This window comes from Nestor notabilis, unplaced genomic scaffold (genome assembly GCF_000696875.1).
Source record: "Nestor notabilis isolate BGI_N333 unplaced genomic scaffold, ASM69687v1 scaffold9962, whole genome shotgun sequence".
NCBI classification, from domain to species: Eukaryota; Metazoa; Chordata; class Aves; order Psittaciformes; family Psittacidae; genus Nestor; species Nestor notabilis.
In genome coordinates, this window is record NW_009916962.1 from 1,764 (window position 1) to 16,960 (window position 15,197).

The following is a 15,197-nucleotide window of genomic DNA, read 5'->3' on the forward strand; positions in this document are numbered from 1 at the left end:
ACCATAGAATCATAGAATGGTTTGGGTTGGAAGGGACATTTAAAGATTGTTTAACTACGCTGATAACACCATGCTCAGCAATAAAATTGGAGGGAAGTTTCTCCAAAGTAGCCATTGCTCAGAGACTGTCTGGGCATGTCTGCTGTTGGTGAGCAATTGCTTTGGTATGATTTGTTTCTTTTTCTTTTTTTCCTTCATTTATTAAACAATCTATTAAATTAAATAATAAACTAAATAACAATCTAAACTAAACTAAATAATTTATTAAATGATCAAGACCCCTTTTCTTTGTTCTCTTTTACCCTTCCCGCCCCAACTTGCTGGGAAATGTACACTTGCATTTTTCTAACTGATCACAACTAATGACTCACAAGAAAACCACAGGACACTACAAGCACAATTCAGTGACACCCTTAAAAGCAAGTTTAATAGTAATATGTCAGTGGTAAACATTTATGGAAAAGTTTATTTTTCCACTGAAGAGTAAAACGTATTACCAGCTGGGTAGATTCAAAACAAGTGATTTTCTTAGATGTCACGTAATAATAGTTATGTGACAGCAGTACAGATCAAGACAAACATCACCTGTTTATCAATGGCAGCTTCCAGTTCAGGATAGCCTACTTTATCAAGCCGGATATCTGGAAACAAATCTTCAATTAGACTCAGGAATAAAGGTTCGTCTTCATCAATCTAGTGAAAAACAGGGGGAGGAACAGAGATTAAAAACTATTCCATTTATTCTAGCATGCTAAAAAAAAAAAATCCCAAACTCTACCAAAGCTAAAGAAATACTTGAAAATGCAAGAAACAGTCTACGGTAACGCCCTAGGTGCTAAACACCTAGCAGGAAATGTGATGCTTCCAGTAATCAAAACTTACTGAAAATAAACCACTGGCATACAGACTGAATTTAATAAAGTAGATTTTAGCATGGAACATTTCTAAGCTAGCTTCAATGTAAAGGCCACATCCAATCTTCTAGTGATCACCTTCAAAGATTTAAATTGTATTTCAGAGCGACATGTTTGTCACTCCAAAGTGCAGTTTAATTAGTTTACCAGGCCCTCGGAACTTACTAGTTTAGACAGGTTCATATCTCTCAGCACACGCATGACAATGGTGGACTCAGTATCTGCAGGATTTGCTCTTTTTGTTGCTCCTAATGTTCGTAGCACTGACAATATATTCCGCAAGCCAAAATCATAATGCACCTAGGAGATATGCAAAGTCTGGGAAGATTTTCCTTGCATTAACAAGGATAAAACAATTCTTATTTATCATTTAAGATATGGATATGTATGAGAAGTGGTACATGTGGCACAAATGCCTCCTGACATCCTAGTCTTTGGCTGTATGACTATAGGCGACATAATTCCCCATCTCTGCTAAACAGTAAGGTGTGACAGAGAATTCTCTGTGGATCTTGGAAACTGACTTTATTTGAGAAACATCTAAACAAGCACAGAAAGCACAAATCAAATGCCTCTTAATCCACTCTATAAGACCAATCAGTATATAAACACTTCATTTACCTCAATCATCACCATTCATTAAAGATAAATCTTAATAATAAGCCGTGTTCTGAATGACTGTCCCATTTTGTACAGATAACCTGTAGCAGGAGTTAATCCTCCAAAACAGCAGAGGGCTGCACTACTAAACCACAAGTGTCATTTAGCTTACGTAGTGAACATGAACTTTTTCATTTTCTTCACATAAACATTAATAAGTTGTGACATCATACATAGTTTTTCCCTAAGATATTTTTCCTCATATGAAAACAATCACCTGCTTTGACAGTTGTTCTTCACACAGCTTGTACAGAGTAAAGAATTTCCTCGACAACGCAACATTAGCAATGAAACCACAACTAGCCAATTTGACACGAATTATGATTTGACGATCCGGAACCATCATAGCCACTGAACGGAAGTTGATCTTCAAGTTTTCAGGAAGCTCTTGCCGTCCAGCATATCCTGGATTCTGGAGAGAACAGGTTATGAAGTTGACTGCACCTTGCAGAAAAAAGAATCAGCAAAAGAAGGTGTAATCTGGTTTGACAAAAAGCTTTTTAGCTTTAAATCTGTATTTGTCTCATAGGTCCTGTTTTTATTGACTACTTCTCCCTGTATCTCTATAGCCATTTTTCTGCACTTGTAGCAAAAAGCATACTTTGGGAACTAGAAAATAGCATGCAGAATTAATTTAGCATTTAGATAAATGACTTGTTTTTACAGTTACAGCTATATTTGTTAATTGCATGTGCTTGAAGTCATTGAAACAAGACCCTATAAACTGTCTTTGTAGTAATGCTTAGTGTTCTCAAATTGTCATGAGTTCAAAGAACTGAGTAACAAAAGCAAGTACATTTAACATACCAGGTTAGAAGTGATTATTGTACAATCACCACTGGCACATTAGACACCTACTGAATACCTACCATAGTAAGAAAGATGCCAAATTCAGGGTTCATTTCCACATTATCTCCATCAGTAAAAATAAAGCTTTTTCTACATTCCTTCTTACACGTCAACACAATTGCAATTTGCTGTGCAGCTACTGATAGTACTGGTAAATCAATACGATTGAATTCATCAAAGCAACCCCAGGAGCCAGACTGAGCAAGACCTTCAAAGAGAAAGACAATGAAGCATCTGACCATTATGTTGTTAACCCTTTTTTGGTGCAATTAATAAGCCAAAATTCAGGGTAATCTGCCTCAGGGGGTGGGGAGGTAGGGGTTTATTTTTGGGGGTTGGGAAAGGGACAAGGAGAAGAGTTTAATTCTTTTTCAAGCAAGAGTTCACAAAGTTCCAAAAGTCCTTAAGCTTGTCTAGTACACTATATCCACCAATTTCTGCTCCTTCTTTCAGTATCTTAAATGTTTTCCTGTTCCTCCTTAGCCCTTCCAAAAAAATTCCTGTAATATGATGGGTTGTCAATAGTTTATTGCACAGTTTAATAAGAACAATAAAGTTGCTTTCACCTGGAAAGAAGTTAGGAGTCAGTGTGTGTCAGAACTGCATTCTTTCACACATATCTTGGGCAAAACAGAACAAAAATAATCAACACAATCACTTGCAACAATACAACAGTCAAGGACCTCCACTTGATCTGTAATTCAACATCTGCCATAACGGACAGATATCAGTTTTAGGCACCTAAAAAAACTGTGTTGTCTGAATCTAACTTCAGTGAGTTGTACCAACTGTTTTTACCATATATAGTGCTTGTCATGTACTTCCTTCAGCTGATAAGAACTTTGACATTTGAAGGAGACAAAATACTGAAATCATAATCAAACACATTCCACCAGTTCAGCAATAAATTTCACAGCTTTTCATTCTGTACTGGCAGTATTTGTTAATTATTTTAAGCGTCTTTATGTATCTTTTCATAAACTGTCTTATGTTTTCAGACATTTACATTTCTTGGATACAGTGTCGCAAATATATTTTACATTCATAATAATATATTAATTACTTGCATTTATCAAAACACTAAAACCACCTGCTGTTGACCTTGTTTTATAAAGATGTTCTCTTAGCATTTGTAACTTTTACTTAATCCATAGAATCATACGATCACAGAATATCATGAGTTGTAAAGGATTTATGAGGATCATCAAGTCCAACTCTGACTCCTAAGAGTTGACTACCTAAAAGTTAAACCACACATCTAAGAGTGTTGTCCAAACACTACTTGAACACTGACAGGCTTGGGGCTCTGACTACTTCCTTGGGGACCTTGTTCCAGCACTTGACCACACTGTCAGTGAAGAACTTTTTTCTAATATCCAATCCAGCCTTCACCTGAAGCAGATTTAAGCCATCCCTTCGTATCTTATCACTGGGCATCAGAGAGAGGAGATCAGCACCTCCTTCTCCACTGCCCCTCATGAGGAATTGTAGGCAGCAATGAGGGCACCCCTCAGTCTCCTTTTCTCAAAGCTGAACAAACCTAGTACACTCAGCCATTCATCACAAGCCATGCCCTCTCTAGTTCTTCTGCCATCTTTGTTGCTCTCCTTTGGACACATTCTAATATTATTATATGTTTCTTACATTTTTTATATGCTTCTTACATTTTTGACCCCAAAACTCATCTTGAGGTGAGGCCACTCCAATGCTGTACACGGTGGGACAATCACTTCTTTTGACTGGTTAGTTATACTGCACTTAATGCACCCTGGAATACAGCTAGCCCTTTTGGCAAATATCTTACCTTTGAAGATTCTCCCAAGTCCTCGGAAATCCATCTGGTCTGAACAATTGAAGACCACTACATATTTTCCAAGGCACCGTCCCATGTCTTTGATGGTTTCAGTTTTTCCAGTTCCTGCAGGTCCCACAGGTGCTCCACCCATGTTCATGCCTAAAGCTTGAGCCACAGTGATGTAACATCTAAGAGGCAACAGGCTGTCGTCACTTAATGAGGCTGTAGCACATTTTTCTGTATAGCAGCAGTGGAACTTACTCAAGTTTGTTACATAAGGGGTGTTTAGTTTTAAGGAGTCAAGAAGACTACTCAAATGATGTGCGTCTAATTACAATTTAAATCAGTAAGAAGGAAAACCATTCACTCAGCCTCTGATGTAGATAATATTAAGGTTCGCCTCCTCCTACATAAAGTGGAAGAGCAGATAATCCCCAATAATCAACCACCTGAAGCATCACAAGAAGGGAAGAGAACAGATACAGAGATGTTGCCTAATCTACTTGGGTTAGCTTGGTTCCTGAATTACTTTAACTGAAATAGTTCTGAACTACATTATACTGTGGAGTATAATAATGAAAGACCGCTAAACTTTCCTTTCTCATCCACCTTTAAAATTTGATCATACACTGCATCCCATTTTCATAAATGAAACTTCTATGTGTAATGCAGTAAAATACCAGCTAACAGTTATATCTAAAGAGAAGCTCTGGGATTTGCTGTATGCAATAATAGAAAACAAAACAAACACCCAATGCCCTTATTTTCCAATAATAGCTTATAAAGCATTCTTTGTGTTATTCCAGTTAGGTAGGTAGCCCTCTCTGTTAGTAAGACTACAATTCTTCCAACATCTTTCTAGATCAAAGATCTCCCATCCACTGCAGGTGTACAAATTTTTTTCCTGTCTATTCTTCCTGAGCTGTTTTCATTAGTTTGCCTTAAATGTTGTATCACTCTCTGCGTATTGTATCTGTTGGATGTACCTGATCCTCAGGTATACTAGCCTCACATACATGAGAGTGAGAGTCCCATGTGTGATACCTGTGGGGATCATGCAAGTATGTGGCAAAAATTAAGCTGGAATTTATTCATGTTGTAAGGGACAGAAACAAAAACAGTCACATATTGCAATCAAAATTACTGACTTTGCTAAGACTGTGAAGGATATAATATGCACAGATCTATTTTGCATCCAATAGGAATGACTAAATTGCTCTTGTTTTGGCATCAAAGGATAAAGGAATAAAATCAGTCTTTTTCACCTGTCTGTAAGAGGCGTTATGACAAGCCTCTCAGTACAGCCCAAAAATTCATTCTGGTATGTGAAACCCACATCAGTGATCTTAATCATCATTTTATCAGAGTCTTCATTAAAGTAAAATCTACATTGTTTCAGCCACTCGAAGTCTGTAGGACTCTTGATATGCATGTAACACTAAGAAAAGAGGGGAAAAAAAAGGCTCTGGTATTCGTGGTTAACATTTACTTTTGTAATTATCTCATCTAAGTAGCACTGCAATCACAATGAAAGGCATAAAGAACAACTAGTAACAGAATAGTGGAGACCCTGTCTTGATTTTTGCCACAAAAATCCCCCTTTTACTCTGACCTTCTGAGACCCCACCTGGAGTACTGCATGCAGTTCTTGGGCACCCAGCATAAAAAGGCCATAAGGAGGGCCACAAATATGATCAGAGATCTGGAACTCCTTTTCTGTGAAGACAGGTTGAGAGGGCTGGACCTGTTCAGCCTGGCGATGAGAAGGCTTAGGGGAGGCCTTATAGCAGCCTTCCAGTACCTAAAGGGTACAAGAAAGCTGGGGAGGGACATTTTACAAGGGCATGCAGTGAGAGGACAAGGGGGAATGGTTTTAAGCTGAAAGAGGGTAAATTCATATTAGATATTAGGAAGAAGTTCTTTAGTGTGGGGGTAGCAAGGCACTGGTACAGGTTGTCCAGAGAAGCTGTGGCTGCCCCATCCCTGGCAGTGTTCAAAGTGTTCAAGGACAGGCTGGATGGGGCTTGGAGCAACCTGGTCTAGTGGAAGGTGTCCCTACCCATGGCGGGGGGTTGGAACTAGGTAATCTTTAAGGTCCCTTCTAACTCAAACCATTCTATGATTCTATGATTAAAAAAGATGCCCTACAGCTTGTACCTAAAAATTACAATTTACATAAAATGATTATAACTGGAAACAACTGGTTTTACAAAAGAAAATAGGCACCTGCCTATCAGCAATGGCAGTAATTCTCAGTAATTACTGAGGGAAAAAGAAAAAAAAAATGAAAATAAAAATCAGTAATTCTTTTCCGAGACAGCAAAATTTCAGTCAGGCCCAGCCTTCCTGTAGGTAAAAGGGTATGCTAGATCTTAAATTTGACTGTATAAGCAGTATATGCTTTCATTTTCCTAATTCTAGTATCCTGTGGCAGCATGAGGAGGTGTGAATAAATAAATCCCTAAGTAATAATTACGTATATATCGAAACTAGAACGGAGGGCATAGTAGCTTCAACCAACTTCAAACCTTTTCCTGTACTATAACTCTACATTCATTCTATTTACTCCTTGAAACTCACAATGTAGTCCAGAGAGAGGACAATTACTTGCCACACAACGTATGAGGCAAAAGAAGTCCCTTCAGTGATCATGCAACAGAGGCATCTAACTTAAGTGGGCCAACACAAAGCATTATAAAATTCTGCTATTGCTTGTGGGGGCAGAAAACACTGAATTACTTCAAGGGAAACTAAGACATGGATTAAAACAACATCAGCATTTTTATAATACTCAAGGTCACATAATCATTATAGTCCTGAAATAAATGTTTAGCTTAAGAGTCATGAGTTCATAGGTATAGTAGTATTTTCTTCTCATCCTTTCACATTGTTTTATATGCAGAAGCCACCTCATACCTCATTGTAAATTTTTCAGTACTTACCAGACCATCAAAAATGTCCCTCTGATGCACATGAATAGTGATTAATGTCTCGTATTTAACTCGCTCAACTGAGCTAAGGTCTTTTGTAGTCGTATCTATCAGCACGTTTAGAAGATCCAGGAAGAATTGGTTCGTCTTTTGCATAATTTTTTTATCATACCTGGCATTAGTCAAAGCTGCTTCTGAGTCTCTTGTCCAAATCATTTGGATCCCCAACAACCCAACCTTAGGAAACATAAATGTATATGCTTCATAATATTTTCTCTTTCACCTAAAATGTACATTCACAGACACTGGTAAACTAAAGAAAGCATCCAGCTACTATTTTGTATAAAATTATTTTTTCATGCACCCATATAGAGGTCATTCACTCCATGCATTTGTTTTGTGTCCCAACTCCATTCATAAACACATAGTTAAGAACACACTTCAGTCTTGCAGACACTGTCTAGAGTGCACTGCTGATACAACTGTTCAGTATAATTTACAGCATATAAGTACTATGTATAAAAAATACACTTTATAATTAATAACTAATTACTGAAAAACTAATGCTTCTATTTAAAATATTTCATTCAATAATTCACAAACTCTTTATTCTCTCTCCAACAACAGTCCTGATCAGAAGTGAAGAAGCTTCTACCAAGAAAATAATTTTCCCTCAATTCTACCTTCAGCTCCAAATCTTTACCAATAATTATATTGTTTTCCTGAATACCTAAGCAAACACACAATTTTATTACTTTTCCTTCATTGGTCAAGTATTAAGCTTGTAAAGAAAGTGTTACCTCCATTACATTATTTATTGCATTCAGCCTTATTTTGGAAGGAAAAAAGAAAAAGGGGAAAAAAAAAAAAAAAGGAAACAAAAAACCCCCATCTTCAGGGTAAGTTTTCTTATGGTTTTAGATATGTAAAGTGTAATTTAAAAGTCTGAGTTGATTCAGATTAATTTAAATGTCGTGTTTGCATTTTTTAATGTTGGCTGCAATTTTGATTGCAAAAACAAGAAAAAAAAACATTAATGTGCTACATGTCTGTAGACAATTATTCATTGATTTAACAATGATATTACCTGGGCTGGGTAAGTAGAAAGAAATTCAGTCAGCTGGAAATTACTTTCCTCAATGTGCTCAGCTGCTTGACGGATAACATGATGCAGTGACAGCTGAGATTCCTTCAACAGAGAATTGAGCCAAACTTCCACATTACCTTCAGCCATTACAGGTTTAGTCAGCTCTACAGTCTCACCCTCTCGTGAACTAATCGACAATATACGATCGTAAACCTAATAAAAGCAAAGCGAGAACATCTTGTGTTTGTAGATTTATTGTTAGCTTTACCTTAACTGTTTGATTTTCCTGACATCACTTCATCAAACTTATTTAGATAACTAATGAATTATACCAACCTTTTGAAGTGAAATGTAAAACAAATACATCATTACTTTTGGTGTACAGAAAGGCTTTAAACAAAACACTGTCATCTGAACAAGGAGAAAAACCTCAATATGTTGAAAATTCCTGAATTTCACTTCAGTTTCAGTGACAGCACCCAATTTCCAGTCACAATAAAGGAAACCTTCCCCCATTACTGGTGAGTTAATAGCCTAACAAAATTTACAGCCTTACAAAGGAAAACTAATGGAAACACAAAAAGAACATGATCAATTACAGGAATTTCAGATGAATGAAAATGTAGACATACACAGGAAAAAAAGGGGTTTTTTTGTTGTTTTCTGTTCCTGTAAAAGGTCTAAGAAAATTGTTCTTCAAACACTATGTTTGTAGACAATATTCAGGATAACTCAGAAACAGGCGAGACACTACATACATTTTTGTTGCAATCAAAAAATGAAGGAAAGTGCAATACAGGCAATCTAAAGACATGCATATACTCATAAAGAATCAGAAGCTTGTTTGAGAGAATGCTAGACTATATTAAGCCACAGAAGACCATTCAGTACTGGGTGTGTTTTTTTCTGAAACCTAAGCACTGGTGTAATTTTTGTTTGTTCTGCTGTTCCATATAGAGTTTTCCCATTATGTAAATAAGGATATGGAACTAAATCTTCAATTTAACAGCACCAAAGAGCTGGTGAGCTTGTTAAAACACATGAATGCCCTATGCACCCAGGTAGCTTTCTTATTTAACAAGTATCACACATTGATAATTTGAAAGGATGTAACACTGAGGTGTGGGAAGTACATACCTTTTCATGGAACCTGACAGTTTTAATGTTGTCAAAGATATTCAGCAGATGTGCCTGTATATTGTGAGAGTCTGATGCCTGGCCAAGAATTTCTAAGAGAGCAGGATCTGACACAAAGAAGAATCGTGGAAATAGGAGGCGCTTTTTCTCCAGGTATCTGCATTTAAAAACAAAATCGTCGGAAAGAGGGGTGGGGAGTTGGTAGATAGTAAGTGAATTCAGTCAATTTATACATCCTTTCCTCTTTAAAGCTTGCATTTCTCACACTGTATAATTGCAATTTTTTGCAGTGGCAATGACAACAATTCTTATCCATCATACCTTCATGTTAAGCATCTGCTTTAAAGCTACTCTTTCAGCATCAGAAATCATGTAACGGAAAACTTTTATTATTTGTTATAATGTAAGTACCAATAAAAAGAAAAGAAACAAAACCAAAATAAAATGGTTTTACTTTAAGTCTGTTACATACTATTTAGGTCTCTCATGCTTAATTTCTCACGGATTTGTGAAGGGTCTGAATAGGACATACAGATCCTAGGCTGCCTTCTGGATTGAAACCATGTTGGATCATGCTTCAGTTTGAGCAGAGATAGACAGTGAGTGACAGCTTAGTTACAAATTAAATATTTCTTTATAGTTGCTAACGATGTCTTTGGAGGTGGTGTATCATTTTGATAACTTGTTTACTCAGTTCAACTGGATTCATAGTAGAACAGGAACATCTTTGCAAAGTCCATGGGACAGTAACCAAGCAATTGCTCTTTCCCTAGTTACACAATTCACAATCCTCTACCCAAGACTGCAGTCTTGTAGTAATCTTACCCTGTAAGTGATTTCTGACAGATTTCAAGCTGTTCTAGTAAATGTGGTAGTAACTGTCCCATGATTTCATCTCCAATACAGCACTGAACAACATTGGGTGTTTCATGAGCTCGGGTCATGATCCTTACCCAGGATTTATCAATGTTAGAGAAACGCTTTGCTTCCTGTTGAAACATGACAATGAATGAGGAAGGAAAGAGAGAGATGGAGGAAGGACAAGATAAAAGGGAAAAGGCTTGCACAATTGTCACCCAGTAATTTCAACAGTAATCTTCTCATTAGTAACCTCATGTCCAACTTCTAAGGATTTTCCTGCTTAGAAAAATACAAATCTTACAGCTTACACAATACAGTTTATTTTATACTTGACTGCCAAGTCTGCTGTCTACTTTCTCTTTAAATCATTCTTAGAGAAAAAGACAGAAAATTCATGCTTGAAGTGCATGCTTTGAATTAGAAGACTTTTTCTCTAAAAAGTAATGTTAATTTTTAATTTTTAAAGCTATTTCTGAAAGTTCAAGATAAGGATTCCTATGTTGTGCTAGGCACAACACTTATCGGTTAACAATTTTACAATCCAGAAATAAATAGATCAATTAGCTCACACAATGTTATTATTCTAACACAATATTTGTTTACCTATTTCTTAGCAAGACCAATTTGTTAAGTACCAAAAAAAATAAATTTATGTTACTGCATCAATTATGATATCATGGTTAAGTTTTAGAATGTAGAAAACCAAACTGAAGAAAGGCATGTCTGAAAACCTTTGGAAGCTGCTTTGCTATGTCACCACCACCAAAAACAGCTTCTAAATAAATCCACAAGTTCTGTACAGTCATCCAGTTCTCAATGATATCTGTTGTGCTGGAAAGATAGTGCATCCATTTCTGAATCTGTGTCTTGAAGGGTGTATTATATCTAAAATAAAAAGAAGACACTTGCTTTATTTCAAGAAGGAACAGATCTCTTGAAAGTCAGCATATTACTCATAAGGATGAGGAATAATTTTGCTGCTTATATCTTTGTCAAGTGAAAGTATAAAAACCTATACATGACTCAGTTCAGCTACTTAGCAGCTATAAACCAAATCAACTCCAACTTTCTGCTTTGTACAGATGGTGCGTAGAACAGCTCTGATCCAAAAGAAGCTAAATAGGAGCAAGATTTCAATTCTACTCTAAGTCAAAGTGGTTTCAAAAAAGGGCTATGCAAGACTCTTGAAAGCTGCAAGACTCCTAGAGGTCCTTATCAACTGAACTGTTGCTTTTGAACATCTGCCTTGTGACCAGGTTCTATGCACAGGCTTTGGCATGTGGAACCAGATAAATTGAAACTCATTTTAACAGGGATTTTCAGCAGCTTCAGCATGAGATAGTGAACTGTCACAGGGGCAGATTAGCCATGCCTGTAATGCCCATAGTATGCCTGCCACAACCAGGCAATGTTCCCTGTTATGTGCATCACCACTTTCTTCATAGATGAAAACTATCCAGTTGATTATTCAAGAAGTCTGAACTGCATTCCACATGCTTTCAAAAGAACCTACTGGAAGTACAAAGACAGTAAGAACTTGCCCATGAACAGTTCAAGGACAAGCAAGCTCTTAGATTTATCTAGATATTTATTTGCCTTCTCCTCTACGAAAGATAGATTTGTTCAATAAAACAAAGCCTCTTGCTGATATTTTTATCTCCCCTACTTTTCATGTTACCTGTTATTCAACAGAGATCCAAGAACCATCAAGCTGTCCTCTATGGTGGCAATTGTTTCTGATGCGTTGTCACCTCTTAAAAGAAGTTCCCCACGGGTTTTAAAATTTGTGAAGACAAATGTTTTGTTGTCCCATTCAGCTACCACTTGTTTTAACTTCTGCTCAATGTCTCTCTCCTTCTCAGCACTTATGCAGATATCCTTTTAAAGAAATAGGATGTCAAAACAAGCCATGAATGGTTCAAGTCTCTAATATACAAGTCTAACTCATATTTCCTTTAACCCTAGTGAGACTGATGAGCAACTATTTATTAAGTAGAAAGATCTACAGACATACAAACACCATAGTTAAAAATCTGTATACCACATGACCAGCTTTAGGGGAATAAAATATTAACACAGTGATTACTTTTAATATCTTTAAGTTGCAAAGCAAGGCACCCTCACGAATTAATTCCTGGGCCAAGTTGCACGATTTAAAAAGAGGAGTTGACATCACCATTTATTTGTGTCTTTTTATACAGAAAGCTGAAGCGATAGTCCATTTCTCTGTATTTTCTTTAGAAATATTCCATTTCTTTCTTACTACTGTTACTCCTATACTATTCAAGGAGATTGTTTTGTTTCATGCATCCATTTCTCTTCCTTCACAATACCTCTATTTCATCTTTATATCTTAACAGTGGAGCTTCCATTATATTCCTCAGTTTCAACATTTCGCTTTCCACATCAAAGTTGTGTTCAGTGAGATCTGCAATCTGCTTCCAGTGCCGAGGCATCATTGCTTTACTTGACATACGCTCAAGCAATGGGCAACACTCACTGAAGTCCTCAATGGTCTTCTTTAGATCAAAAAAGGCCTGCCATTCCTTTACACCACGAGGAAGCTTACGGCATCTATGTAGAAACAATGCAAACTTTTTCTACAAGTTTCAAATATTTTTTCTATTATTCATTTAACCACCATGCATATCTTTCAAATTCAGGCTGCCTGTATTCTGAAGATTCTGTATATTACTCTGCATGTAAGAAAATCTGTTTCCAGTCTATTTCATTGATTGATAGCTGGGCAGGCACCTACAGGCTAGCCTTTAAGGAGTATAACTGCATAATTCTAATACACTTTGTCCAAGCTACCTTCAAAAATAACTGAACTGTTTTATATCTTGATTTCACTTTTTGGTGAAGCTCATGATATGCCCTGCTCTGTACTCTAGGAGGAAAAAAAAAAAAAAAAAAAAAACATGGAAAGTTCAGCTTCTATGTATGCATGTATGCAATATATCTGATTTTGTAGGAAAACTCTTCAGCAAGTCACTCACTTACCTTAGACATCTAGGGTGAATCTGCCTTATGAACAATAATGTTACAACAAACAAGTGAAATTTCCTTTCATGAACAAAATAAATAACAATTTTAACATATATTCCAATTTCATAAGAAAAAAAAACAAACAAAACCAAGAAGCTCTCTAAGGAGCAGTAACCCTCAACACCTAGAGTCAAAACCTGGCGCCTTTATTTTATGAAGTTGGTAATTAATATGTTTATCAATTACAATTCATATTTTTCATGTTCCAATGAACAAATACATGCTCAGATAAGATTATTGATGCTAACTTATAATCACATGTCAGAAATAACAGTTATTTTAGGCATCTTTACCACAACAGCAGTTTCTCACCTGTTCTGAAACTCCAGAAGTTCACTGTTAACTTTTCCAGTGTCTAATTCTGACCAAAGAATATCATAGTAGCCACTGATTGTGTCAATGACATTGTTATACAGATTATAAAGTTTCTGTAACAGATTCAGTTGCTTCTTTATTTCAAGCAGCTGAGGATATCGAGTTACAGGCAAACCAAAAAGATCTTCCCCACCTGTGTAAGTGATATATTTCCGAAAAAGATTATCAAATCGATTCTGAAAAAGAAAAAGAAAAATATTAAATTAAATAAAACTAAGTAAATGTTCAAGATTTGTCATTTTGATTAGAGCTGCATTAGTGATTAAAGTCTAGCAAATACTAGAAAGATATACAAGAGATACTAACAACTTAAACTGTGGACTGCCTTGTCAACAATTTTCATGAGAAAAGTAACTTTTAATTAGCTTGGAGGCACATTAGAAGCTGACAGGGAGGCCATTTACTCCATATGGCACAGTGATAGAGCAATAAATGCTTCACTTGCACTTTGAAGAGGTGGAGCATGACATGCAAAGCAAAGAAAGGTGGATGCAGCAAATTCTACCTCTCCAAGTATGCTGTACAGTTCTTTTACTGAAGGGTCAAAGTAAGGGTTATTATAGTTTAAGCAGCAAAGAATAACAAAATTTATTTGTAAACTGTAATGTAACTGAGGGAATGTAGTAGGAAGCCAAAAGAATAGCATTATGGAAAAAGGAAAACCATTAGAAGACATTATTACCAGGAATAATGATTAATAATGGTACAAACAAAACACTTCAACAGGGAAAATAGAATAGTCAAATAGTCAGTTTAAATGGAAATCTTTAAGGGAAGACTGGGGAGAATTGTATTCATGAAGAAAAGAGACAATAATGAACACAAGAACAGCATATAGCCAAATACACCAAACATGAGAGTAGGCTCTCATCAGGATACTTAATCTAGTAATTATTACTCATTATTTAGCCTTTTATTAGCTCCTAAAAAAATCTGATTTTAGCCAGCATTCCTTGTAAATGCATAGAAAAAGTGTCAACTTAGCTTTCATTAAGTTAAAACAGACTTTGCCTAATCAGTAACCCTATATGTCAATGAAAATTAGTTCAACTGTTCTGATTCATTCTCAGAGCCTACAGGTGTTAATTTACTTTCAATAAGTATTAAGCAATGCCTTAGAATTAACAGTACCTGAAACATAGTAAGCCTGTCACTGGCTTCCCGAGGCTGTAAACCCACCACCATTGGCCCATTCTAAAAATAAATGCATAAATAAATAAAAATAAATAGAATGTGAATTTAAAGTATGAAAATAGCCACAACTTATTTCTAGTCATCATTTTTAAATGCTAAATTCAGACATCTTTGTGGCTGCAGGATTACATCCCTATGTCAGATATAACTGAACCAAGAGATCACGGTTATCTACTAGAATATGCACATTTTTTTATTTTTTAAAGAACAAAGAAGGCAATTTAATTGTCCTTTTAATACAGAAGTTTTCATAGTAGTGTAAAGGCTAGGCAATGGTAGCTCCTTTTTCAAGTAAAAATCAGCATTACTTAGAAAATGACATGACTCATATTCTACTGAGAAAAAAT

At 36.1% G+C, this 15,197-nt stretch overlaps 1 protein-coding gene across 1 annotated transcript in view; it reads right to left on the minus strand.

The window, feature by feature from the left end:
* Positions 1-585: 585 nt before the first annotated feature.
* Positions 586-15,197, minus strand: part of LOC104413763 (dynein heavy chain 5, axonemal-like) — a gene marked incomplete at both ends in the record, with an annotated part of 33,815 nt that continues 19,203 nt past the window's right edge. Inside the window, 15 exon segments of the mRNA XM_010024850.1 lie at positions 586-693; positions 1,080-1,214; positions 1,792-1,986; positions 2,444-2,631; positions 4,228-4,406; positions 5,484-5,656; positions 7,161-7,385; positions 8,236-8,448; positions 9,373-9,529; positions 10,198-10,361; positions 10,965-11,118; positions 11,912-12,111; positions 12,567-12,807; positions 13,594-13,832; positions 14,788-14,850. Coding sequence (XP_010023152.1) covers positions 586-693; positions 1,080-1,214; positions 1,792-1,986; positions 2,444-2,631; positions 4,228-4,406; positions 5,484-5,656; positions 7,161-7,385; positions 8,236-8,448; positions 9,373-9,529; positions 10,198-10,361; positions 10,965-11,118; positions 11,912-12,111; positions 12,567-12,807; positions 13,594-13,832; positions 14,788-14,850 — 2,634 coding nt within the window.